Source organism: Amphiura filiformis, chromosome 4 (genome assembly GCF_039555335.1).
Source record: "Amphiura filiformis chromosome 4, Afil_fr2py, whole genome shotgun sequence".
In the NCBI taxonomy this organism is placed as follows: domain Eukaryota; kingdom Metazoa; phylum Echinodermata; class Ophiuroidea; order Amphilepidida; family Amphiuridae; genus Amphiura; species Amphiura filiformis.
In genome coordinates this window covers 34755861-34781865 of record NC_092631.1, presented here as the reverse complement: position 1 = coordinate 34781865, position 26005 = coordinate 34755861, and the positions used below count along the sequence as shown (strand labels likewise).

At 35.1% G+C, this 26005-nt stretch overlaps 7 protein-coding genes across 7 annotated transcripts; 2 read left to right on the top strand and 5 right to left on the bottom strand.

Annotated features, from left to right (window-relative positions):
- The first annotated feature begins 273 nt into the window (after nt 1-273).
- LOC140149810 (histone H3, embryonic) lies at nt 274-684 on the top strand. The gene has a single exon (XM_072171852.1). It carries the CDS (start codon nt 274-276, stop codon nt 682-684), a length of 411 nt encoding a protein of 136 aa, XP_072027953.1.
- A 5899-nt stretch (nt 685-6583) lies between these two features.
- Nucleotides 6584-6895, bottom strand: LOC140149809 (histone H4). Its single transcript, XM_072171851.1, has one exon. It carries the CDS (start codon nt 6893-6895, stop codon nt 6584-6586), a length of 312 nt encoding a protein of 103 aa, XP_072027952.1.
- A 981-nt stretch (nt 6896-7876) lies between these two features.
- On the bottom strand, nt 7877-9082 carry LOC140150156 (uncharacterized). Its single transcript, XM_072172160.1, is given in 2 exon segments — nt 7877-8396; nt 9059-9082. Coding segments are annotated over 2 exon segments (531 nt in total). The 3' UTR covers nt 7877-7889.
- Nucleotides 9083-11717: 2635 nt separating this feature from the next.
- LOC140149808 (late histone H2A.2.2) lies at nt 11718-12080 on the bottom strand. Its single transcript, XM_072171849.1, has one exon. The coding sequence runs from the start codon at nt 12078-12080 to the stop codon at nt 11718-11720; it is 363 nt and encodes a 120-aa protein (XP_072027950.1).
- Nucleotides 12081-13510: 1430 nt separating this feature from the next.
- LOC140149807 (histone H3, embryonic-like) lies at nt 13511-13922 on the top strand. The gene is given in 2 exon segments (XM_072171848.1): nt 13511-13876; nt 13878-13922. Coding segments are annotated over 2 exon segments (411 nt in total).
- A 5181-nt stretch (nt 13923-19103) lies between these two features.
- Nucleotides 19104-19415, bottom strand: LOC140149806 (histone H4). The gene has a single exon (XM_072171847.1). The coding sequence runs from the start codon at nt 19413-19415 to the stop codon at nt 19104-19106; it is 312 nt and encodes a 103-aa protein (XP_072027948.1).
- Nucleotides 19416-22143: 2728 nt separating this feature from the next.
- Nucleotides 22144-23121, bottom strand: LOC140149805 (histone H1-beta, late embryonic-like). Its single transcript, XM_072171846.1, has one exon. It carries the CDS (start codon nt 22805-22807, stop codon nt 22211-22213), a length of 597 nt encoding a protein of 198 aa, XP_072027947.1. The 5' UTR covers nt 22808-23121; the 3' UTR covers nt 22144-22210.
- Nucleotides 23122-26005: the final 2884 nt, after the last annotated feature.

The following is a 26005-nucleotide window of genomic DNA, read 5'->3' as shown; positions in this document are numbered from 1 at the left end:
ATTCCAACCCATGTGTAATATTCCCATTAAGTAATATTCAACCTTTGGTATCGACTTTTCAATCGACTCAACCATCTTTACAATAAGCGCCAACATTGTAGACCAATCAGATATCTTACCTAGTTGTCCAATCAGATTGCTTGTTTAATTGGCCAATCACATTGCTGATTTCATTTTTGCGCAATATTTTGACTCGTGAGCATTTATTCACAAAGTGTATAAAAGGCAAACTAATTTAGAATTGAAATCATTTCGTGAAAACGATTCAAGAAAATGGCACGTACCAAGCAAACCGCACGCAAATCTACTGGAGGCAAGGCTCCACGCAAGCAGCTGGCCACCAAGGCAGCTCGCAAATCCGCCCCAGCTACCGGTGGAGTCAAGAAGCCTCACCGTTACAGGCCCGGTACCGTGGCTCTTCGTGAGATCCGTCGCTACCAGAAGAGCACCGAGCTCCTCATCCGCAAGCTTCCCTTCCAACGTCTGGTCCGTGAAATCGCTCAGGACTTCAAGACTGAGCTCCGCTTCCAGAGCTCTGCCGTCATGGCTCTCCAGGAGGCTAGCGAAGCTTACTTGGTCGGTCTTTTCGAGGACACCAACTTGTGCGCCATCCACGCCAAGCGTGTGACCATCATGCCAAAGGACATCCAACTTGCACGTCGCATCCGTGGCGAGCGCGCTTAAATCTTGTCTATCTGACAACAAACAACCGGCTCTTTTCAGAGCCACCAAATACTCCAAAAAGAGAATATGACAATGTGCTTTGAATTTTATTTAAATTTTATCTTTTAAAGCAACAGGCAAACAAATAATAAAGGCTTAAATTTGTATCATTCTAATCAGGGTAAACAAAGTTTCGAAAGCGTTAAACGTTTTCCGTTTTTATTCTTTCTTGCAATATCTTTCTTGCAATATCGAATCTCTTTTTGATGTCTGTCATTTTGAACATCATACTTGAAAGATGTATGCTATGTAGAAACTTTATTTTGCAATTTCATAATTTGCATATTATTAGCATATTTGCAAGAAAAAAACATGAAAATCAATAAATACCTATATTTTCACAATTTCAATATTTTATTAGAAATTAAGCATGTAGGCCGTTTGTTATGACTTGATGAATGAAACTGTTAGACAGATTTTGATATTTTTGCTTATTTTTCCTTTTTTGCCCCAAAATGTGTAAAAATCACAATTTTTTGGATGACCTATATTTTCTTTGAATATTTATCAAATTTCTTAATTTAGGTATAATACAGTGCAGAAAAAGATGTCAAAAAAATCTGTTAAAACAGATTTCCAATAAATTGTTCCATTTTCATTTTTTGGGTTAAATACTCAATTTTCATGCGCGGGATATTTGAAACATAAAATGAAAACATGTCCATTGCACTTTTTCCTCGAGATGTACTATAATATCAAGGTTACGGATATATTATAATCTCTTCTTATCTTCACTGATCCATCAGATACCTAATGTTATGAATGATCAATGAAAAGGTTCAGAACTGGGCTACTAATGGTCTTGTCAAGTATCTGTAGTTATTTTCATGACTGTGTCAACTCAAAAATCATGCAAGGTCGAATGTAGGAAAAGTATGATCAGTTGAGCTGTACAAAACATTAAAACATATTTGTGTGGCTGCGAGGTTAATCATGAAGATTAATCATGTTAACATGGTTAACGCAAATGTAAAATTTCGGTCCATAATTTTACACAGTGTTTATGGAGCGTACATGTGGTACTCTATTGTAATGTTTCTTTGCTATGAGAAAACCAATAACTGTTCGCGCTATTAATTTTATGTTCTGGCACAAAAATACCGTTATAAATCAATAAGAACTTCGCAGATCTACTTAGTAATATCGTGTACAAAATCATTACGTACATGCGCTGGGTGTTGGTTTCATTCCCGGTTTCATTGTATTCAGATTTCATATTATGAATTTGGTATTATGTTTTATCAGTCAATTACATTTGGTTAAAGTTTTAGCAAAATAGGAAATGAAAACGTTAAGAAGTTCCCTTTGCAGGAACATCATCTTTTACCCTAAGATTTCTAAATTCCTACTATTTATTTTATCATGGAAGGAAGTTAACAGAGTACTAAAGCAACGCCCTGCGACTTATATTTGGTATACGGTATTTACAATAATGAAGAGTAATAAACTCTAAAATGCTGTAATAGTTGTACAACAATAGTTTTAAAATTATTTTATTTCCCTGTTTTTATTTCGTTTTACTCCAGGACTTAATTTAATAGTAAAAGTCGTCATAGGTAATTTTACTTTGGCTAATTTGACTTTTTTCTCTGCAGCCCTAACGCAAATCAATTGTGCATTTCTGGCATACGACTTGATTATGACTTGTAGTGAATAAGAACATTGTATGGGTACCGTGTGTGAATGTGGGATTGGTCTGCATGTGGGGTGGGATGGATTGTGTTTGGGTATATGTGGGTTGCCCGTATGGTTTGTTTGTTGGTTTGTTTGGAAGTTTTCCAAAAGTCCGTACCCCCCGTGAGGAAATTTATTTACATTTTCCTTTCAGAGTAAGTAAGTATTTATTCCACTAGCAATAGTGTAGCATGCTTCGAAAATGATCTTGGACTCATTAAGCTTGCGTTCTTCCGTACAAAATGATCATGCACGAAAGGCCCCTCCTGTATACTTATTGCAAACACGTTGATATCAAAAAGGTTTTTGTTTTAAACAGAATAAACACAAATCCTTTTGTACTTACGTCAGAACCAATAACTTTTTGCACTCTAATTTTATTTTACTTTCCGGTGCAAAATGACCGTTAGAAATCAATATGAATTTCATAGATCAATATATAAAGAGCTTTGTTTCAAAACCCCTTACATCCACTTTTGAGTTATTGACATGACATTATAGTGTGGGTAAAAATACACATTTTGGTGGTTGTTTGACCTTCATACCACTTTCCCTTCCGGAGATACGGTATATTTCCCGTTTGGGAAATCTTGGGGAATTTCCGGAAATCTGAACATATAAAATGAATATAGAATTGTTTTGTTTTAATTTTTTGATGTACGAGGGTTGGTCAATAATATCCCGCAACCATTGTTTATCTCCGCTCATGCATGACTTAGATGACTGTTACTTACGATCAATAAAGTCTGTACTTTTGTCTTTCAAAACGCACAACAATTAGTATCAGAGTACCTTTAATTACGTAATCTCATTTGCATAAAGTCATTGCTATATGTACACTGACAATTGTCAACATTGGCGAGAAATTTGAATTGGCTTTGAGGAACGTGTAATAAAACGAAGCAGAAGTAAGGACCAAAGCAGTTTACAAGCCTTATTTTTGGTATGAGGTAATCTGAGTATATTCGATTGATAATTGTGAAAGAAGAAATGTATCCGTCAACAGATGAGGAAAGTGACCATCTTTGAACTTCACCAAAAATAGGCCTATAACAACAAGCAAAAATGGTGTGAAAATCGCGAAAAAGAGCCCACACGGCAGAAGAAAGAATCCCAATTATCTCCAAAATAAAACAAAACCAAATATGGTTATTGGTATGGTATTAGAGATCATAGTCAGGACAATAGAATTTGTTGCAACAAAAATAGAAATATGCGCATGCGTTGATGGTATGCATGATTGAAAGTACCAAAAATGTATGAAAAAAGTAAAAATTCATCAAAAACGCGCTAAAAATATGACTAATACAAGGTTTGCGGAACAGTAGCTGTGTGAGTGAATTGCTATACCAAGTCTAATGCTAAAATTAGACACACCTTTCGAAATTCAAATTTCTTATTCAATCCAGAGCCTCTCTATGGTGTGCTACTTTAATTACAAAACAAGACCTTTTGAAATTAAGGGTTCATTAAGAAAGAAATGTTTATGGTATTACCACTGGGACCTCCCTTTCTTATAATCAGTAGATACCCAATCAAACCAGGTACCATTGGTTAAATTTTGTCATCGATTAATCTTTCTATCTCTTATTATGTAAAGAACAATGGGTGATAAAGCCTACTCAAAATTGGAGATATTCAACACGATTTCTTTTCTTTAATAAAAATGGTATATGTCTAAAAAGAGTCCAGCATCATGCCTATGTTATCGGTTTATAAAGCTGCAAAAACCGTGCCAGATTCTATACTTTTATTCTCGAGATATTTGGAATTATGTAACAATACCTCAATTTGGCGCGAGATTTTCTTGACTACTTTTCACCATAAATCAGGCAGTGCCCATACGCTATTGTGTTTATGCTAATGTCATTACGTAATCAAGCATTCAGCATCGCTAATACATATTCGTTTTGAAAGACAAAAGTACAAACTTGAATTTAGCGTAAGTAACAGCCATCCAAGTCATGCATGAGCGGAGATACACCATAGTTGCGGGAACTTATTGACCAGCCCTCGTATACTAGTAGCATGAAATGTTCTTTACCTACTAAAACCAAAGGGAACTGTTTTTGGGTCACTATTTTTGAAAAAAATCATTTTAATTAACAAAAGGTGTAGCTTCGGAAATACTCAAAAAATGCCATTTTCCCGAATTTAATTAAAAATTCATAATTAAACAAGTAAATGAGATATTTCAATTTTTCTTTTTGATTTTGAAAGCATTAGTCAAGTTACATAAAGTAGTGCAAATATGATTGCAAAGGTGATTTCTAGAAAAAGGGTAAATTTGTTTTGTTGCAAAAGCCCTTACATCCACAAAAGGCGCGATATAAAAGATATAATAAAATAAATGGAAGGCTTCAAAATTGTATCAAACCTATTCTTTTAGTTTCTATTCATCAACACTTTATCCAAACCCAAATTGAATCAAATCGAACCAGTAATACTTGCACAATTAAAAAAAGCTGTTTTTCTCAAAAAGTCAAAAGTGGATGTAAGGGGTTTTGCAACAAAGCTCTTCATATCATGTAGAGACCCACACCCTTGGCTCTGGACATTGGTTTCATGGGTTCAATAATTGAAAGTGATATTTGTTCACTTGAGTCTTACTCTCATTCATATTTTATTTCTATCAAACAAATAAGTACAACAACAACTATAAAACCCCGATTTATTATATTTATCCGATGTCAACGTTTTGCTGGTAATGGGAAATGAAAGCACGACAGAGCCCGGGACCAGAACAAATTGAGACTGCCGAATTCCAAATATCTATTTTGAGGTAGACGTATGAGCTCAACGGAGTATTAAAGAAACGACTATAATTATTCAAAGATAAATACAAATCCAGGCCAAACCCAAAAAGCTGTAAAAACTGTCAAACTATTTGAAGTTATTTGAGTTTCAACAACATTTTTTTCTTGTTTTATTTGCTTTTTCTTCCCGGCATTATGTTAAATATTAAGATTCATAATCAGTTGTTTCACTTTCGCCAAGTTGGCTTTATCAGTATGCAAATCAATTTTGTATTTCTGGAATCAATAGTGTGTAACAATCCGTCTAGAAGCATATATGCCTCTAAACAAGGGTTTTTTTAACGAAAGATATGAAAGGCCAATACCCTTCTCAAAAACATTGCAATAGATTGGTCTTACAAATATACATGTTTGTACAGCCGCCTTTATCAGTAATATAGTTGTTCAAACTCCAAATAACGTTTTTGTTGAGAGTGTCTGCCTCTTGTCTCTTGTGTCAAAAAACCTCGTTTAGAGCATTATGCTTGTAGACGGAATTTTACGTTACTTGTAGCTGCAGGATCCCTAACTTGCATACGGAATAATATAAATACGGTGCTTATTTTAGGACGGGTCATTCTTGTAGAGTAAGCTTATTTCAAATAATAGAGATGATTTTATGTAGTCAGCCGTATTTTTGTGATCATAAATGGTTAGAAAAAATCGAAACATTTAAAACTTAACTGCCCTTACATAAGATAACCATGAAAACTTTAACCATTGCAAAAGAAAAGGTCCCGCCAAAATATTTCGTTTCGTTTGTATTGCCATAATCCACATGCTATTCGTAATCAATTCATGCAGTTAAATCAATAATGATATTGGTATAAAGATGACAACAAGGAATTCATTTGCGGGAAAGTAGTAAAGCACAATCAATAATTGATCTGGCAAAATTGAATAAAATACCATTAAAGTAACTTCCTGGATAGGTTTGAACATATTTATAAATGAACTATGAACTAAGATTGTCTTTTTTCATTGGCTTTGTACATCTTACCGAAAATCTATTAATGAATTCAATTGTGCAATTCACAGACCCATAAATTAGGTTATTCACACTGTTACTATGAAACAAACATCTAACAGAAAATTACACATAAGTGTTTATTTCGTTATCCACAAAAAGACGCGAAACCTTTGGAGGGATTAACAGAATATTAATTATAATTATTAAAACTACCAAAACAAAACGAAGCAAATACCTTATTGTACTTTCCTGGATATAATAATTAATTCGTACATGCGAAAAATGTATCTGTAAAATTTGAAAATTACCTGCATTTTTTTAAGGATAACATAGTTTTGACATAAATAGCCAATTGGTCTCTTTTTAGAAGTTCTGGTGGCTCTGAAAAGAGCCGGACTTGTGTTATTTAAGACGTAACAATCTAACCGCCGAATCCGTACAGAGTACGTCCCTGGCGTTTCAGAGCGTAGACAACGTCCATTGCTGTGACGGTCTTTCTTTTGGCGTGCTCGCAGTATGTAACGGCATCACGGATGACGTTCTCGAGGAACACCTTCAAGACACCACGGGTCTCTTCATAGATAAGACCAGAGATGCGTTTGACACCACCACGGCGAGCCAAACGGCGAATGGCGGGCTTAGTGATACCCTGGATGTTATCACGCAGCACCTTACGGTGACGCTTGGCGCCTCCCTTTCCGAGTCCTTTTCCTCCTTTACCACGTCCAGACATTATGCTTTCTTGTCAGTTCAAGAAATGATGAATATGGTCCAAAATATACCCCTTTTATGGGTTCATTGCGGACGTTGTAGGGAAACTGTGCCTATCGTAGAGGGCGATACGCATTAACAATACTACCACGATAATAATGAATAGGCAAATAAATATCGACTTCCAAAGGAACTATTGATCAAACTTCGATCATGTTTTTATTAGCCCATGCGATTTGTATAATTATGTAGCTACCTACAAAACCAAAGGAAAAATGTTATGTGCAATTCTACTCATCTGATCAGAGTCCTCGCACAACTAGATTATCGTCTATCACGACCAGAAACTCACTACCCGAATGTGTAAACCCGAGTCTCAGAAGCTTAGCTATTTTCAGAGCAATGTTCCCTTGTGGTATCAACTTCCCTTCTCCGTTAGATTTGTCGCTTCTTTGTACTTAATCAAGTCTCAGGTTTACGATATGCTATTTCCGTGGTTGATCCGGATGATGTCTACAATTGCAAATACCCTAGGTGTAGGCAAACATCACTTCATAAAAGACTTTATATTGGCTAAATTGTGATCAATTTAAGATATCGGTAAATGGAGTAATAATAGATTGGTTTACATTAGTAGAACATTTCGCGCTATTGCTGAAAAATTAGCGCCATTTTATTATTTACCGCAGTAGCCTGACATTATATTTAAGTTTCGATATTTAACCATCTTTAATGGCAAATTAACTCAAAGGAACAGAAAAGGTATGGGTTGCATGTGAGATCAGTGCTCGACAGAGATGCTTTGTAAATAATAAGAACAAATAAATAAGTAACTTAACACTTGGGACCACATACTTTCTTACTTAGCCATGTTAACATGTATATACTATATTATGTAGGCAAAACAACTTTCAATATTTAAAAAGCAATACACTGTTTGACACAAAACTCATTGTCTCTTTTGAAAATTTGGGTGGCTCTAAAAAGAGCCTTTGGTTTTGCTTGATGTAAGCTGTTTACTTCTTTTTGGGTGCCGCCTTCTTTGCTGCCTTCTTTGCTGGCTTCTTTGCTGCCTTCTTTGCTGCCTTCTTTGCTGGCTTCTTTGCTGCTTTCTTTGCTGGCTTCTTTGCTGCCTTCTTGGCTGGCTTCTTTGCCTTCTTTGCTGCCTTCTTGGGCTTCTTTGCCTTCTTTGCGGACTTCTTTGCTGCCTTCTTGGCCTTGGCAGCAGCCTTCTTTGCAGCAGCCTTCTGCTTCTTAGCCTCACGCTTCGCCTTTCTCTTTGCTGCAGCCTTGGCCTTGGCAGCCTTGCGGCGCTCTACGGCCTTAGCTTTCTTTGCAGAGTCGGTCGTCTTGCCAAGCTTGAATTTACCGCTTGCTCCCTTGCCAGAGGCTTGCACGAGGGCGCCCTTAGCAACTCCTTTCTTAAGGGCGGCCCTGAGAGGAGCCTTCATCTTAGCTGGGTCGACCTTGTAGTTGGCGGCAATGTAGCTCTTGATCTTCTGAGCTGATGAACCACCTCTCTACTTGAGAAGGGAAGGGAGATAAGAAGAGGGAGTGATACTTTAGCAAGGAAAGAATAAGTACAGAGAAAAGAAAAGAAAGGAATGACAAAATGTAGGTCTTATAATAATTATTATAGAAACTAAATACAGCCCCCCTCACATAGGCCTAACACTAACAGCACTATAGGCAGCCATTCGATGATGTCAATGCCTTTATGCGATACGTATTTAAAACGCCCAGTCAGATGTATTTTACACCTGCCAAGCACAAGTCACCCAATTTCGAAAAAAATTGGACGTTGAATGTACACTCTCATGAATATTGATTGGCAACATTTTCCAATATGTCAGCGCTCAAATCGGACACAATAGAACAATAGACCATTCAGTGCGTTGGTTATTTCACTGTCAATTAGAGCGCGATCGGTATTTATGGCAGGGGGGGGGAATGGGTAAATTTAGGGGGGAACACGAATTTTTTTGTGGTCTTGAGGGGGGAACCTGAAATTTTAGTTGAACCAGGAGGGGGGATTGTTAAATTTTAAATGGAGAAAATTGGGAAAACAAGGGGAACGCGAAAATTTTGAGCGGACGCGAGGGGGGAACGCGAAATTTTTTGTTGATATATTTGCCAAAACACCCATTCCCCTCCTGCCGTAAATAATGATCGGTCCCTTACTAACAGACAGTGTCATAACCAGGGGCATGGTGATGGACTGTGGGACAACTTGTCTCTCACTTCTTGATTATTATGAGAAAACAAATCATGAAAATGCCTTTTTTTCTGATAAAAGTTCCTTGCAAAGATTATGACAAGATATTGTGATATTCGATTAGACTAAAATTTGTTAAAAATATTTTGCTTGAAAAGAGGTAGAATCAGGATTTGAGGTGCGTGTACTTGGTTCAGAATGGTATTTAGAACATTATAAAATGAAAGTTCATACTATAACGTACAATTTAACCTGTCAATAATTTTGACAGCTAACGGTAAAATAATTTATTCCTCTACATTTGAATTTTATATATTATTGGATTAAAAATCTAGAAATGATTCATTTTGTGCAAAATAAACATTATTTGCGGTGGTATTTCATCTAATTGTTAGTATATAGCTATGTGTATCGATGATTTGCTCAAAACCCTTTACACTTTTGTCACTTTTGTGGATGGCGCTGTTCATTTTTTTTCGTTTTTGCACGTTTTCAAAAGCCCTCGATAGTAAGCACATGTGCTAACTATCGAGTGAATACGGTATGAAAGTAAATAATAGTGCGTCTCAGCGTTTACAAAGATTTTGAAATCAAAAGCGGAATTCAGTTTTCCCTCTTCGCCCTCCGACTAAAACTCAGTAGCTTGAGATGATCGAAACTTTACAAACTTACATTCGTACAGACATATTGCCTGTTATTTAATGTGTTTATCAGTGAATCACGCAATCCGTCCAACAATATTCTTTAAAACGTATTATTTGAGACAAATTCTCACCATAAAATGAAAGCCCCTTGGCAGCTTCAAGACATATATTTGTTTTGCCTAACCTAAATCCTCAGATATGCGTCCCTCTTTTTGGTATAACTAGAAACGAGTAAAGGTTCTGCAGCTCGAGACGAGTGGCACACCCCATCGACCCCTACCCCCCCCGACAGAGATATTAATCACCCACCCCAGTAGACCCTACAATGATAAACACGCATGTGCTTCTATTTTAGTTGACGATCAAATAATTTTAGGCAATAAATTATTAAAATAAAACAACAGATTTTACCAATTTACATCAAAATACAAAATCATTATGAAAACTTGAATATTGCAGGTTAAAAGTGTGGTGTCGCTATTATAATACAGTCGTGATTTACTATGTTAGATTTCAATAATTGTTTACGTTATCATTTTGTTATGATACCTTTGCTCAGAAAATGTTATCGCGCCACAATCTTAATACTTTGTGTACTAGATACAGTTTTGCGATATTTTCTCAAAATATCAAGAGCCATCTTAAGAACCACTGAACCAATACTAGGCTTGTTTGTACTCATTTTAATGCATTTTTCATACCGATTCCAAATTTAGACATGCAAATTAAAAATTCTGAAACTTTTTAATTAAAAAATCTGAAACTTGTCGTCTGTAGTGGAGAGAGTTAAACTTGCTTTTAGTTTATTAAAAGCGTTTTGAAGCAATCAACTGAAATAATAATACATGTATATCCACATGACGAGGGAACGAGAAAGACGAGAGGGGGAGTCAGTCAGTGGGAGAGAGATAGAGAGGAATTGAGTGAACGGGGAGGGGAGAAACACTGTAAGCACCGTGTACAAATAAAAAAAAATACATATTTCTATTTCATGCTTTTTTGTCTCGATGTGCATATTTTTATTTGCATATTTTATATTTAATGCAAGATTTTAAAACATTGAACATGTATTGAAAGCCAGAGTCAAGCTGTAATCTAAATAGAGAAAAATTAAAAGTTGCAAAAAAGGCAACAATAAGTACTAACTGCCAGGCTCATTTTCCACAAAAACAATACAAAAGCACAAACACACAAAAACAATCAGACACCAAAACAAATAAACAAAAAGCACAGCCACCCATAACAGCAACAAATCCCAACCACCTGGAAATTACATGCAGATGAAGTATGAGAACATACATGTAAACACAAGTATAGGGCCTACATACTATAAGCAAAAAACACATACTATAGAACGTGGGGGCACAAAATATAGGCCAACCATGTAGGGCCTATACGTTTCGCCTACTAAATCGATGTTTATAGTTTTTAGCAGGGGGGGTGATCAATGAATTCAGAAGGGGAAAACAATTGAAATATAAAACGTCAAGTATGTGATACCTTGTACTAGAGGTTTTAATCCCAAACATTTTCTCAAATGAGTGTGTTACACAGAGGAGATACACTATCATACTCTCAACACATGTGACCTAAAGATTCATTTGATTTTTTTTACAAAAGTAAAACAGACGTGAATCAGTTCTACCGATTTTATAGAGGAAATTATTTGTGCAAATAGTAAAAATCTCTATTTAATTCTAATTAACAGTGATCCTTACTCCAGAATTATGTTGTACAAAAATTTTACCGGAAATGGTAAGATCCCTTCTTATTGTAATAATATTAACTTTCCTATGAAATAATTTGATAATTAGATAAACCAACAGGTATGTTATTTAAAACAATATATCATAATTTGACAAATCAAAAGGCCGTGTAGACCTAATTTAAAACAAACAAAGGAAGTTACACAAGTTCAAGATCTCTTTTTGGAATGTATGGTGGCTCTTAAAAGAGCCTTTACATGTGTAAACTAGCAAGACAGTTTACTTCTTCTTTGGCAGAAGAACAGCCTGGATGTTTGGCAGAACACCACCTTGGGCGATGGTCACACCTCCGAGAAGCTTATTCAACTCTTCGTCGTTGCGGACAGCCAATTGCAAGTGACGTGGGTTGATTCTGGTCTTCTTGTTGTCACGGGCAGCATTGCCAGCCAACTCAAGGATCTCAGCGGTCAGGTATTCCATGACGGCTGCCAAGTAGACTGGAGCACCAGCGCCAACACGGTTGGCATAGTTGCCCTTTCTCAAGAAGCGATGCACACGGCCAACGGGGAACTGAAGTCCTGCCCGGGATGAGCGGCTCTTAGCCTTGCTCTTTGACTTTCCTCCTTTACCACGTCCAGACATGATGACTTGTATTTTGTTCAGTGTCGACACAAAATGAGTACCTAGAAAATTTTCAAGTCGCTTTTATGTGTTTTGGTGGGATCCTACCGAAGTTTCACAAGGGATTAGTTCTCTGTGCATCGACCAATCAGCGAGTGACATTGATCAAAACGTAGATTTAGTATTGACTGGTGCATACTCGGAACATATCGACGTATTGATAATGTAAAATGACTACACATTTGGCGAACTACTTTCATTCTTTTTTAAAAAGGTTTTGGTAATATTCTTCTTAACACGTCGTCAAAGAAGCAGCGTGGTTGGAAGTGTGGTACAAATACATTATACTAAAATAATACCATGTTATAATAAATGAATAACCAACGAAATAGAACATTTCTTTTATATATTTTGGTGTGCTTCTGCTGAAGTCTCACAAGGAATCCTTAGTTTAGTTTGACCAATCAGGGAGTGGCATTGATCAAAAAATGTAGTATAATTGACTGGTATCAGACAGAGTAAATGAATAAGTATATCAATCGGAATTAGAAAGCGTTTTTATTTTTGGATATTTTGGTCCATATTCCGAAAATGATGAAATTGGTCCAAATAAAGTACATGAAGTACTTATGACAAACGAATGTTTACGTTTTAAGTATGCTATTTCCAAAATTAGATTTTGGTGCAGACTTCTTATGTGTACGACTTGAATTTAGAACCAATTTAGAAACCTTTTAAGAATTTTGTTTAATACACGAAAGAATTAAGCTTTAAGTCCTACAGTCAATATCTTGTCATGGTAGGAGTATAAAGGGCCAACATGTGCCTAATGTGTTTTCTTGTAATAGACCAGTTTGATTGTTTTTTCATTTTTTGCCAATGTTACCTAAGATGAGTTACAAGAACTTTGCCACATTGTTAGAAACTCCTATTTGAGGTATATATCTGCCATTTCAAATTTCTCATGTCTTCTATTGTCTTGCTAATTTCCTTTTCCTTTATGTCCATGTCCCTATATATATGTATGTTTGTGTGTTGTCTTGTCACTCTGCCTTTGATAAAGATCCTGCTAGGATCGAAAGCTCAGGCCCCTAAAACTTTGTGAAATTTTACTTAACAGGCTATTTTCGTGGATAAGCAGTTTACAACAGCTCACTTTTTAACATTTCAAATTTCTTTTAATATTCTAGTAATATTCTATCTGCGCCGATATTCAACGTTTGGTATCGACTTTTCAATCGACTCATCCATCTTTACAATAAGCGCCAACATTGTAGACCAATCAGATATCTTATTTAATTGTCCAATCAGGTTGCTTATCTAATTGGCCAATCATATTGCTAATTTTGTTTTAGCGCAATAGTTTGACTCCGTAGGCTTTGTTCACGAAGGGTATAAAAGGCAAACGAATATTCAGAATTGAAATCATTTCGTGAAAACGATTCGAGAAAATGGCACGTACCAAGCAAACCGCACGCAAATCTACTGGAGGCAAGGCTCCACGCAAGCAGCTGGCCACCAAGGCAGCTCGCAAATCCGCCCCAGCTACCGGTGGCGTCAAGAAGCCTCACCGTTACAGGCCCGGTACCGTGGCTCTTCGTGAGATCCGCCGCTACCAGAAGAGTACCGAGCTCCTCATCCGCAAGCTCCCCTTCCAGCGTCTGGTCCGTGAAATCGCCCAGGACTTCAAGACTGAGCTCCGCTTCCAGAGCTCTGCCGTCATGGCTCTCCAGGAGGCTAGCGAAGCTTACTTGGTCGGTCTTTTCGAGGACACCAACTTGTGCGCCATCCACGCCAAGCGTGTGACCATCATGCCAAAAGGACATCCAACTTGCACGTCGCATCCGTGGCGAGCGCGCTTAAATCTTGTCTCTCTGACATCAAACAACCGGCTCTTTTCAGAGCCACCAATTATTCCAAAAAGAGTATATGACAAGGTGCTTTGAATACTATACAAATTGTATATTTTCATTTAAAATAACGAACAACAAATACATGTAATCAGGTCTTAATGTATATCATTCGAATCAGGGCAGAGAAAGCTTCCAAAACCGTTAAACGATTGCCGTTTATTTAAAAAATAGTAATAATCATTTTGATTTTAGGCGATAAAATACCCTGATTTTCATCAGTACCCATCTTCTTTTTTTTGTTGCAAATTTATGAAGTATATAAATATGTTCATCATCTCATGTCCTGAACTTATAAAATATCTCTACATACAAAGTGGTTTTAAACCATTTTAGAAAATCATTTTAGCCCTATATATTTTTTTTGTTTACTGTATCCTGGTAACTGAGATGTGTGTTTCATAACAATCCATAATTTATTCTATTGAACATGTCCAAGTAGAATACATGAATAGAATACATTAAATCCTTTGTTATACTATCTGTAGAAATGTACTCACTGATTATAACACTGAATAAATTAAACAGGCCTAATCTCTTCCACATAAACAATTTAATACTACACCATGTATGTACAGGGTGTCCCAAAAAAAGAGGCCCCTCATTGCGCCCTCTTTTTCGCCTATTTCTGAAAAGTTGGTCAAATATATTTTGGTATGTCAAGAAACCTTTAATTGTTAGCTTTAATAAACGAAAACAATGATTTCAATCGGCTCACAACTTTTGAAGATATGCTCTTTTAAAGACAAGTACCCGTTTTTCACTCTGTCCACGGATAGCAAACAGAGTGGTTGGGATGGGTCATGCTGTGAAGTGGCCTGCAAGATCACCAGACCTCACACCACTTGATTTCTTCATTTGTGGCAAAATCCAGGATCTCTGCAAACATATTACTGCTGTATCCGGCGCACAAGGTTGGTACGCAACGCAATTGATGCAATGAGTACTAGGGCTGAAACCTGTATTCGTCAAGGAGGCAACCAGGTAGAGGGCAGAGCAGCACAGTAAACTCAGTTCAAAAGAACCAAAGACAAACTAAACAGCCCTTTTCAGGGCTACCGTTTATTCCAAAAAGAGAAATGACTTATGTTGTCAATAAAAAGAAAGCAAGAAACAATAAAATAAGAAAGTAAGAAACATAATAAAACAAAGAGGCATAAAATAAGCGAGAAAAAGTTAAGTTATTACAAGTATAGCAAAAGAAGTCCCATCCCACATCAATTTCGCCCAAATTAATGACACTTAACAAAATCCATAACCCATAAGCCCACCGGTAAAGCCCATTACCTAAAATAAAGTTGTTATTTTATAAAGTTATCATCGTGGAATGTTTTATATTCATCCTCCGTGGACAGAGTGAAAAACGGATTCATTTCTTTAAAAGGGCATATCTTCAAATGTTATAAGCCGATTGAAATAATTGTTTCGGTTTATTAAAGCTAACGGGCTAAGGCTTCTTTACATGCCAACATATACTTGATCACCTTTTCGGAAATAGGAGAAAAAGAGGGCGCAATGTGGGGCCTCTTTTTTTTGGGACACCCTGTATCTTATATAATGTGTTGTTAGGAAAAGAGATTAAAAAAGGCTATAAGGTCATCAAAGGTCAGGTTATAGGTCAATTGCTTCAGGTCAAATTCAGGCATCAATTTGGAATACATGTGATAGTCTGTGATATCATACATGTCATAATGAGGCATCAATTTTGATATTTTGTCTGTTACTGGATATATAATGGAAATGTGTGAGGTGGATATACTAAAATACCTTGGGATGTAAATGGTGAGTACAATTTAGATTGCCTAGTTGAGATGGATTGGGCAAATACATATAAAATAGTTACCAAAAATCACAAAAATGAAGCTTACGGAAAACTACCTAATATGGTGGTATAGGTGACAAAAATACAATCTTTTTCAACATTGCTGTAGTGTGGTTGTGGTAACCTGTTACCTATGGCTTAATTAAGTTTCAGTGACATAGTGTCGCAAGTTCAAAATACAAAATATAGCTCGACATTGAAAATAGAAGCATTTTAACTGGTTCGTTTTTTGATAGTTGTGGAGCACCAAGTTCATGAAGTCATAAAAGAAATCAGGGACCACTTATTCCCATTTTACATATTAACATTATTTCCCTAATGTGTTAGCAACACATATCCAAAATTTTAACGAAATCCGTTGATAGTAAGCTTTCCAAAATGAAGTGAATTTAAATCATCAGTGATGTACCTCCTTTTGGCTTCTATCTTCAAAAGAATGTAAGCTACATTGATACCGATGCCACCAATAAAACGAGAAGATTTGCCCCTTCATTTTGCATACCACTTTGCCCAATTTTTGTTTGTAATTTCTTCACAAAATGCAAAAAAATGCAAAAAAAAAATCAATGGGTGTAGTACCCCCTTAATTAAAGCGAAAGTGAAATTGTCAGAGAAGCTAGAATAATTTTGTTTTGATCAAGAAGGCTATATATGTAAAAGAAAAATAGCCTCATGCATACGAGTATATTGAATAAATTAAAAGTAAAAACTTGGTATTTCATAACAACGCGGTTTTAAAATGATTTCATCGTGAAATTGAATAAACATTGCAAAAAGATATTTGCCTTCTGCTTGTTATATAATTTTGGTCCACCGTTTAGCCTACAAAATCTATATTCGTATATTTTGATCAATAAGCGATGAGTTTGTTGGAGCATAGCACTTTATTCTAACGTATGTTTGCTCAGACTCGTTCGTTCGTTTACTTGTTTGTTTGTTTGTTTGTAAGACAGTTATAATAATTCAGCTCTGTAGGGTTTTGTAATCTTTATGTAATCTTAATGTCCGTGTTTGGCATGTGTATTTGTCATTAAATGTCATCAAACTAAATAGCTTCGGCAACATGTTCAGTATGTGATAGTTGTATGTGATAAATGTAACGTAGAGAAGAAATGAATTTTCGCGCTATAATTTTGTGCTCTAAACAAAATGACCATTACAAATCAATAGGAACTTTTAAAATCTATACCGTGTACAGAATCATTATTCAGAGTTCATTGGTTTCTGGTTCAACACACAGAAGGGTAACTATTATTAGGCATGCCCACTAAAAATTGAAGTACTTTTAAATTGATTCAGCCCTAACTTATTGACTGGGAATTGATGAAAGAAACATTTTGGCGTTTAAATAATCTTAATCGGACATTTCATTCCAGAGATATGGCCTTTCGAGTGTCACGTTTTTATATAGGGCTGCTAGAACATGTTAAAACGTTTAAGTCCAAAAAAGAATACTAACAGAAATTGCAATTTGAAGGTGCTTTTTCTTAATGTATTTATTAACTAGCGTTATCTGGAACATTATATTTGCTTATAACAACATGAAATAAGATCATCCTGAAAATTTAAGCGATTTTGTTGACATACAACAAAAAATATAAAACCTCAAAACCCATGGTTTGTTTGGTGGAACCTCAAGTATGATCATAGATGGCTGCCATGGAAAATATCTCCATAGAGGAGCTGAACAATAAGTGCCTTATTTCAAATGAATAGCGGCAGTCTTAAACATTGTTCAATCTTTTAAGGTCAGCACATTTTATCTTCAAAAATGATTATATTTCATCATGACATAAGTTTGGTAACATTAATCACTACCAATTTTGAGGAATTTGCTCCAACTCAAAGGTTATCTTTACTATATTGAGCAATATACTGTGTGTGCATGGAAGCCATGATAGGTAGTATATCTAAAATGGGCATGGTGGTCAGAAGTGCATCTTTTGAGATGGGTTTTGGAAGGCTTAAACATTCTTTAATTTCTTAACATCCTGCACATTTTGTCTTCAAAACTAGTTACATTTTATGAGTTTGTAAGTTTGCTTGTCTGAATCAATCCAAATTCGGAGATAATTGCGTTTCAACACCTGATGCACAGAATGGTGTCACTTCAACCTGTTGTAGTTCTCATCTCATTTTTTCTTTTAAAAAAGTTGATCCCTTGCTAAAGGAGTGTCCTCTCTATTTACTGACCAATCAAGAAAGAGTTTGGTTAATGTTTTCTGGATAAGGAATTTCTTGAAACACCGTGTTTTAAGTCTAAATTTGACTACAATGTGTAACTGTGCTCCATTTATCAGCTGTGGCACTTAGTGCATGGAGCTCTATTTGCATAGAGAATACATGGGTGATTGCTCACATTAAGAGGGAAACTGTTCTAGTATCAAATGTGTTGACGATGGATATCGCTACTATTATTCAATGATCAATGTTACACGTACATGTTAAAATTTAATGATAAAATAGGAAATTAAAACTATATAGAGAGAAGATTGTCAGAAAGCAGAGATATCATTTTAATCTTACCATACCAACGACTTCAAAATTTGTATTATTTACTTTGACTTGTTTATGATAGAGGAATGAGATCAACAACAAGAAACGCCCTGCGTCTTATGTTTAGTATATTTACAATAATGATGAATATAATTAACTCCATATATTTTATATTTTCCTGTTTTCTTTTCTCGGTCTCCTCAAGAATAAATTTAATGGTAAAACTTGTAATAATAATAACAATGCATGTCAATTATTTTATAAAAAAAGTAAATGAGTGACAAATAGTTCTTCATTTGAGAGAGTAGAGGCAGTATTATGCAGCCGGTCGTATTTGTGTAATACTAAAGTGCTAAAAACAGTTAGAAAGGTCCCGCCAAAACATTTCGGTATCACCATTGCCGTATGCTGTAATTTGCTACCCGTAATCAATTCATATATAGTTGAATCAATATGATTGATATTGATGGCAAAAACAGGGAATTGATTAGGGCGATATTAAGTTCAGGTTTTATTGGTAAAATGGTATGAAATATCGTAAGGCGCGCATCTTCATAGTTTTGAATGATTCAAAAATTAATTTTGAAAACAATTAATATCAAGTATGCATCATACCGAAACTCTATGAATTCAAATGCTGCAGTTTACAGACGTAGTTAAGTTCTTTACACTGTAACTATGTAACAAAAATCTACAGAAACATGGCATGAAGGATAAGGATAACATAGTTTTGACATAAATAGCCAATTGGTCTCTTCTTAGAAGTTCTGGTGGCTCTTAAAAGAGCCGGATTTGTGTTATTTAAGACGTAATAATCTAACCGCCGAATCCGTACAGAGTACGTCCCTGGCGTTTCAGAGCGTAGACAACATCCATGGCAGTGACGGTCTTTCTCTTGGCGTGCTCGCAGTATGTAACGGCATCACGGATGACGTTCTCGAGGAACACCTTCAAGACACCGCGGGTCTCTTCGTAGATAAGACCAGAGATGCGTTTGACACCACCACGGCGAGCCAAACGGCGGATAGCAGGCTTGGTGATACCCTGGATGTTATCACGCAACACCTTACGGTGACGCTTGGCGCCTCCCTTTCCGAGTCCTTTTCCTCCTTTACCACGTCCAGACATTATGCTTTCTTGTTAGTTCAAGAAATGATGAATATGGTCCAAAACATATTCCTTTTTATGAGTTCATTGCGGACGTTGTAGGGAAAATGTACCTATCGTTGGGGGCGACACACATGTATAATACTAAATGCTATCACGATAATAATGAATAAGCATAAAAATCGACTTCTTGAGGGCTTATTGATCAAACTTTGACCATGTAATTATTACTCTGATGCTATTTGTATATTGGTACCTCAATTTAGGATACAAACCAAAACAATTATTGATAAACCTACTTGCCTACCAGTGCCGAGCAGACGAAATTAAAATCATTTTAATTTACACACTTAGTAAAAATACTCAATGTTGAGTAAAAGGGAACAGAGCAACAAAATGATCAAATGGAACTCAATGTTGATAAAGTTTTATTCAATTTGAGTAAAATTTAATCAACATTAGGTTCTATTCACTCATGTTGTTGCTCTGTTCCCTTTTACTCAACATTGAGTAATTTGTATTAAGAGTGAAAACAAAGCATTCCACACTTTGATTTGCTTTCAGGATATTTTGATACTTACGTAAAAGAAGGATTTTTAATAGTGATTATGATGAAATACGTATATCTTCTTAGGCCTATATGGTAAATAAGTACCTCGAGGGCTTAGAGCCAGAAGTAGCTATGTCCATAATTACATGTTACTCATTTCGGCAACAAATGCCCTCTATAATATAATGTAAGTGACTTTGGGGTATGTCCATGGTCACTTGCGTCTAACTAACCATGCTAACTGTTTAAGTGACCATGCATATACCCCAAAGTCACTTGCATTTAAAATGGAGGGCATAATTAACCATCCATTTGTTGCCGAAATGAGTAACATGAGCAATGAGGGCCTCTTTTTTTTGGGACACCCTGTAAATATTTGTTGCTACCACGCATTAGGCAAAATGACGCTTCACTATTACTTTGGTTCTTATCTTGTAAAATACGTTGTCATAGTATTTTGTATCAGTACATAGGTGGCACGGTTTGACAAGCGTTGCACACGATCAGCAAATCAATAACATGATAACCCGCCCACCCCTAATATTTAAAACTACCGGGTAACCATGACCGTTCTTCAATTTGTTACATATCTTTTTTTTGCAAGGAATTTGTCATTAAATTACCCCCCCCCCCTTCATGCAAAATCGGAGACAAAATTATGCAAAAAAGATACCTCTTTTTAGGTTTTTATTGAATTGAATTTAAAACACCTCCTTTCAATGAAAGTTTATAGAACCTAAGGGAACAAACCAAAAGTTCAATGAAGTTCTACAAACGTAAGTCCTTTCGTTAGAGGGAGGGGGTCAAAAACCCGATTATGTTTGTGAAAAAAATAGTTATAATATCGGTCAACGTGATACTTTTATTCAAAAGGTCATATCTTCAAAAGTTGTGAGCCGATTGAAATAATTGTTTTGGTTTATTAAAGCTAACGATTAATGGTTTCTTTGCATATCAAAATATATGTAATCAACTTTTCAGAAATAAGAAAAAAAGAGGGCGCAATGAGGGGCCTCTTTTTTGGGACACCCTGTAAATATTTGTTGCTACCACGCATCAGGCAAAATGACACTTCACTATTACTTTGGTTCTTATCTTGTAAAAATACGTTGTCATAGCATTTTGTATCAGTACATAGGTGGCACGGTTTGACAAGCGTTGCACACGATCAGCAAATCAATAGCATGATAACCCGCCCACCCCTAATTCAAAACTATAGCGGGTAACCATGACCGTTCTTCAATTTGTTGCATATTTTTTTTGCAAGGAATTTGTCATTAAATTACCCCCCCCCCCCTCCTTCATGCAAAATCGAAGACAAAATTATTCAAAAAAGATACCTCTTTTTAGGTTTTTATTGAATTGAATTTAAAACACCTCCTTTCAATGAAAGTTTATAGAACCTAAGGGAACAAACCAAAAGTTCAATTAAGTTCTACAAACGTAAGTCCTTTCGGTAGGGGGAGGGGGCCAAAAACCCGATTATGTTTGTGAAAAAAAATAGTTATAATATCGGTCAAAGTGATCTTGATGGTTGCAATTATAACTTTCCACACTTACGGGGAGGGAGCGGGGTCAGTCCTGACGAAAGCACTTTTATTTACGAAGATTTTTAGATTGATACGTGGCAAAGTGTGTTTTTCTGAAATTTCTCCGAAATCCTATTTGATATGCATACGCAAGTACCCCCTTTAGGTTTATTTATATTGCGGGTAGTGCGACTTTGATTATTTAAAGACCCTATATTTCAACGATTTCGCGGTCCACGCTACCGGTCCAAAAATACCCGCGATATTTTGAGCAATCATTCGTACCCACTATAGTGCCAGGGCCGGGATCAATATTGGCTATATTGTGATCAATTTAAGATATCGGTAAATGGAGTAATAATAGATTGGTTTACATTAGTAGAACAATGTTTCGCGCTATTGGTGAGAATTTAGCGCCACATTGTAACTTGCATTGTTTGCACATTTGAATTTAACATGTGTTTAATCGTTGTTAGGAGCAAAATTAACATGGATTCCATTTGAGATCAGTACCTAGCGTTGATGCTTCGTAAATAATAACAAATAAAGGAAACATACGTTCTTACTTACCCATGTTAACATGGTTATAATATCAACTATGGGGTAGGTTAAAATAACCCCTTTTGTTTTGATACTTAAAAAGCAATACAATGTTTATAACACAAAACTCATTATCTCTTTTTTGAACATTTGGGTGGCCCTTAAAAGAGCCTTTTGGTTTGCTTGATTTAAGCTTTTTACTTCTTCTTGGGTGCTGCCTTCTTTGCTGGCTTCTTTGCTGCCTTCTTAGCTGGCTTCTTTGCCGCCTTCTTTGCTGGCTTCTTTGCTGCTTTCTTTGCTGGCTTCTTTGCTGCCTTCTTGGCTGGCTTCTTTGCCTTCTTTGCTGCCTTCTTGGGCTTCTTTGCCTTCTTCGCGGCCTTCTTTGCTGCCTTCTTGGCCTTGGCAGCAGCCTTCTTTGCAGCAGCCTTCTGCTTCTTAGCCTCACGCTTCGCCTTTCTCTTTGCTGCAGCCTTGGCCTTGGCAGCCTTGCGGCGTTCTGCGGCCTTAGCTTTCTTTGCAGAGTCGGTCGTCTTGCCAAGCTTGAATTTACCGCTTGCTCCCTTGCCAGAGGCCTGCACGAGGGCACCGCTGGCAACTCCTTTCTTAAGGGCGGCCTTAAGAGGAGCCTTCATCTTAGCTGGGTCGACCTTGTAGTTGGCGGCAATGTAGCTCTTGATCTTCTGAGCTGATGAACCACCTCTCTCCTTGAGAGCTACAATGGCTGCTTGTACCATGACAAGGTATGTTGGGTGAGCTGCTGGCTTCTTGGCAGCTGCCTTCTTTTGTTGAACCATGATGAAGTTGTACGTGGCTTGCTACTCAAAATGAGAAACGTGGGTGTAAACAGGGATACAGATAATCTGTAAATGATTTCAGCTGCGACTAGTGAGTATACTTATTGACGTATTGCGGACGTGCTTGTAATCAACTGTTTTTATCGACCACAACAGCCCGCGTTCTTTACACATCGCTGTTTTTATCAAAATCTCAAAGAAATTGTGCTAGTGCCTCTGTTTAGAATGGTTTTTATGACTCCATAGCATGCATAAAATAAAATTTTCTTCATGCTACTAACTTACTTACTTCAAAACCTTTCCAGCAATAATAGATTTCATGACTTTACCTATTATTTCAGGAAATGTAAGCAAATTTTATTAAAAGTTTGTTAAAACGGCAGGTATTCTCTCCATTTTTTGTCCAAATTTCACTGGTTTAATAATATTTTTTTCAATATTATGCCAATGCATGTTCGAAAGTAACATATAGCCAGTATATTTTCATAAAAGGATAATGATGTTAAGATTGCTTTCTTATGTTGTGCGGGTTTAAAGAGGTGACTACAAAAACACATATCACTCGAATTTCGTACGTTTCCTATCGCGCGCGCCGTCAGTTGCATTAAGGTGCGGGATTGTAACTATCTAAATTATCCAGACAAATATCCAATTAGCTTCGGCTATTAAGCTATTTAGATATTTAAGATATTTGGATATTATTAAAGGATATTATGGATAATTTGGATAATAGTTGGACCTACTGATATTTTGGATATTTGGATATTATTTTTAGATAATTTGGATATTATCAAGGATATTATGGATATTTATATATTTCAGATATTTGGATATTTTAGATATTATGGCTAATTATGATATTTTAGATATTTTGGATATTATTATGGCTAATTAGGATAATTTGGATATTTGAGATATTTGGATATTTTAGATAATTTGGATATTATTAGGGCTATTTTGGATAATTTGGATATTATTATGGCTAATTAGGATAATTTGGATATTTCAGATATTAGGATATTTTAGATATTTTGGATATTATTATGGCTATTTAGGATATTATTAGGGCTATTTTGGATAATTTGGATATTTTAGATATTTTGGATATTATTATGGCTAATTAGGATAATTTGGATATTTCTGATATTTTTCATATTATTGTGGGTCATTAGGATATTTAGATATTTTAGATATTTGGATATTTTAGATAATTTGGATATTATTAGGGCTATTTTGGATAATTTGGATATTTTAGATATTTTGGATATTATTATGGCTAATTAGGCTATTTTGGATATTTCTCCTATTATTATGGGTCATTAGGATAATTTGGATATTTCAGATATTTTGATATTTTAGATAATTTGGATATTATTAGGGCTATTTTGAATAATTTGGATATTTTAGATATTTTGGATATTATTATGGCTAATTAGGATAATTTGGATATTTCTCCTATTATGGGTCATTAGGATAATTTGGATATTTCAGATATTTGGATATTTTAGATAATTTGGATATTATTAGGGCTATTTTGGATAATTTGGATATTTTAGATATTTTGGATATTATTATGGCTAATTAGGATATTTTGGATATTTCTGGTATTTTTCCTATTATTATGGGTCATTATGATAATTTGGATATTTCCGATATTTGGATATTTTAGATAATTGGGATATTATTAGGGCTATTTTGGATAATTTGGATATTTTAGATATTTTGGATATTATTATGGCTAATTAGGATATTTTGGATATTTTTCCTATTATTATGGGTCATTAGGATAATTTGGATATTTCAGATATTTTGATATTTTATATAATTTGGATATTATTAGGGCTATTTTGGATAATTTGGATATTTTAGATATTTTGGATATTATTAGGGCTAATTAGGATATTTTGGATATTTCTGAAGTTTCCTATTATTATGGGTCATTAGGATAATTTGGATATTTCAGATATTTGGATATTTTAGATAATTTGGATATTATTAGGGCTATTTTGGATAATTTGGATATTTTGGATATTATTATGGCTAATTAGGATATTTTGGATATTTCTGATATTTTTCCTATTATTATGGGTCATTAGGATAATTTGGATATTTCAGATATTTTGATATTTTAGATAATTTGGATATTATTAGGGCTATTTTGAATAATTTGGATATTTTAGATATTTTGGATATTATTATGGCTAATTAGGATAATTTGGATATTTCTCCTATTATGGGTCATTAGGATAATTTGGATATTTCATATATTTGGATATTTTAGATAATTTGGATATTGTTAGGGCTATTTTGGATAATTTGGATATTTTAGATATTTTGGATATTATTATGGCTAATTAGGATATTTCTGAAGTTTCCTGTTATTATGGGTCATTAGGATAATTTGGATATTTCAGATATATGGATATTTAGATAATTTGGATATTATTAGGGCTATTTTGGATAATTTGGATATTTTAGATATTTTGGATATTATTATGGCTAATTAGGATATTTTGGATATTTCTGATATTTTTCCTATTATTATGAGTCATTAGGATAATTTGGATATTTCAGATATTTTGATATTTTAGATAATTTGGATATTATTAGGGCTATTTTGGATAATTTGGATATTTTGGATATTATTATGGCTAATTAGGATATTTCTGATATTTTTCCTATTATTATGGGTTATTAGGATAATTTGCATATTTCAGATATTTGGATATTTTAGATAATTTGGATATTATTAGGGCTATTTTGGATAATTTGGATATTTTAGATATTTTGGATATTATTATGGCTAATTAGGATATTTTGCATATTTCTGATATTTTTCCTATTATTATGGGTCATTAGGATAATTTGGATATTTCAGATATTTGGATATTTTAGATAATTTGGATATTATTAGGGCTATTTTGGATAATTTGGATATTTTGGATATTATTATGGCTAATTAGGATATTTCTGATATTTTTCCTATTATTATGGGTTATTAGGATAATTTGCATATTTCAGATATTTGGATATTTTAGATAATTTGGATATTATTAGGGCTATTTTGGATAATTTGGATATTTTAGATATTTTGGATATTATTATGGCTAATTAGGATATTTTGGATATTTCTCCTATTATGGGTCATTAGGATAATTTGGATATTTCATATATTTGGATATTTTAGATAATTTGGAT

Coding starts and splice junctions, on each gene's coding strand:
- LOC140149810 (XM_072171852.1), top strand. CDS start 274: ATGGCACGTACCAAGCAAACCGCACGCAAATCTACTGGAGGCAAGGCT.
- LOC140149809 (XM_072171851.1), bottom strand. CDS start 6,895: ATGTCTGGACGTGGTAAAGGAGGAAAAGGACTCGGAAAGGGAGGCGCC.
- LOC140149808 (XM_072171849.1), bottom strand. CDS start 12,080: ATGTCTGGACGTGGTAAAGGAGGAAAGTCAAAGAGCAAGGCTAAGAGC.
- LOC140149806 (XM_072171847.1), bottom strand. CDS start 19,415: ATGTCTGGACGTGGTAAAGGAGGAAAAGGACTCGGAAAGGGAGGCGCC.
- LOC140149805 (XM_072171846.1), bottom strand. CDS start 22,807: ATGGTTCAACAAAAGAAGGCAGCTGCCAAGAAGCCAGCAGCTCACCCA.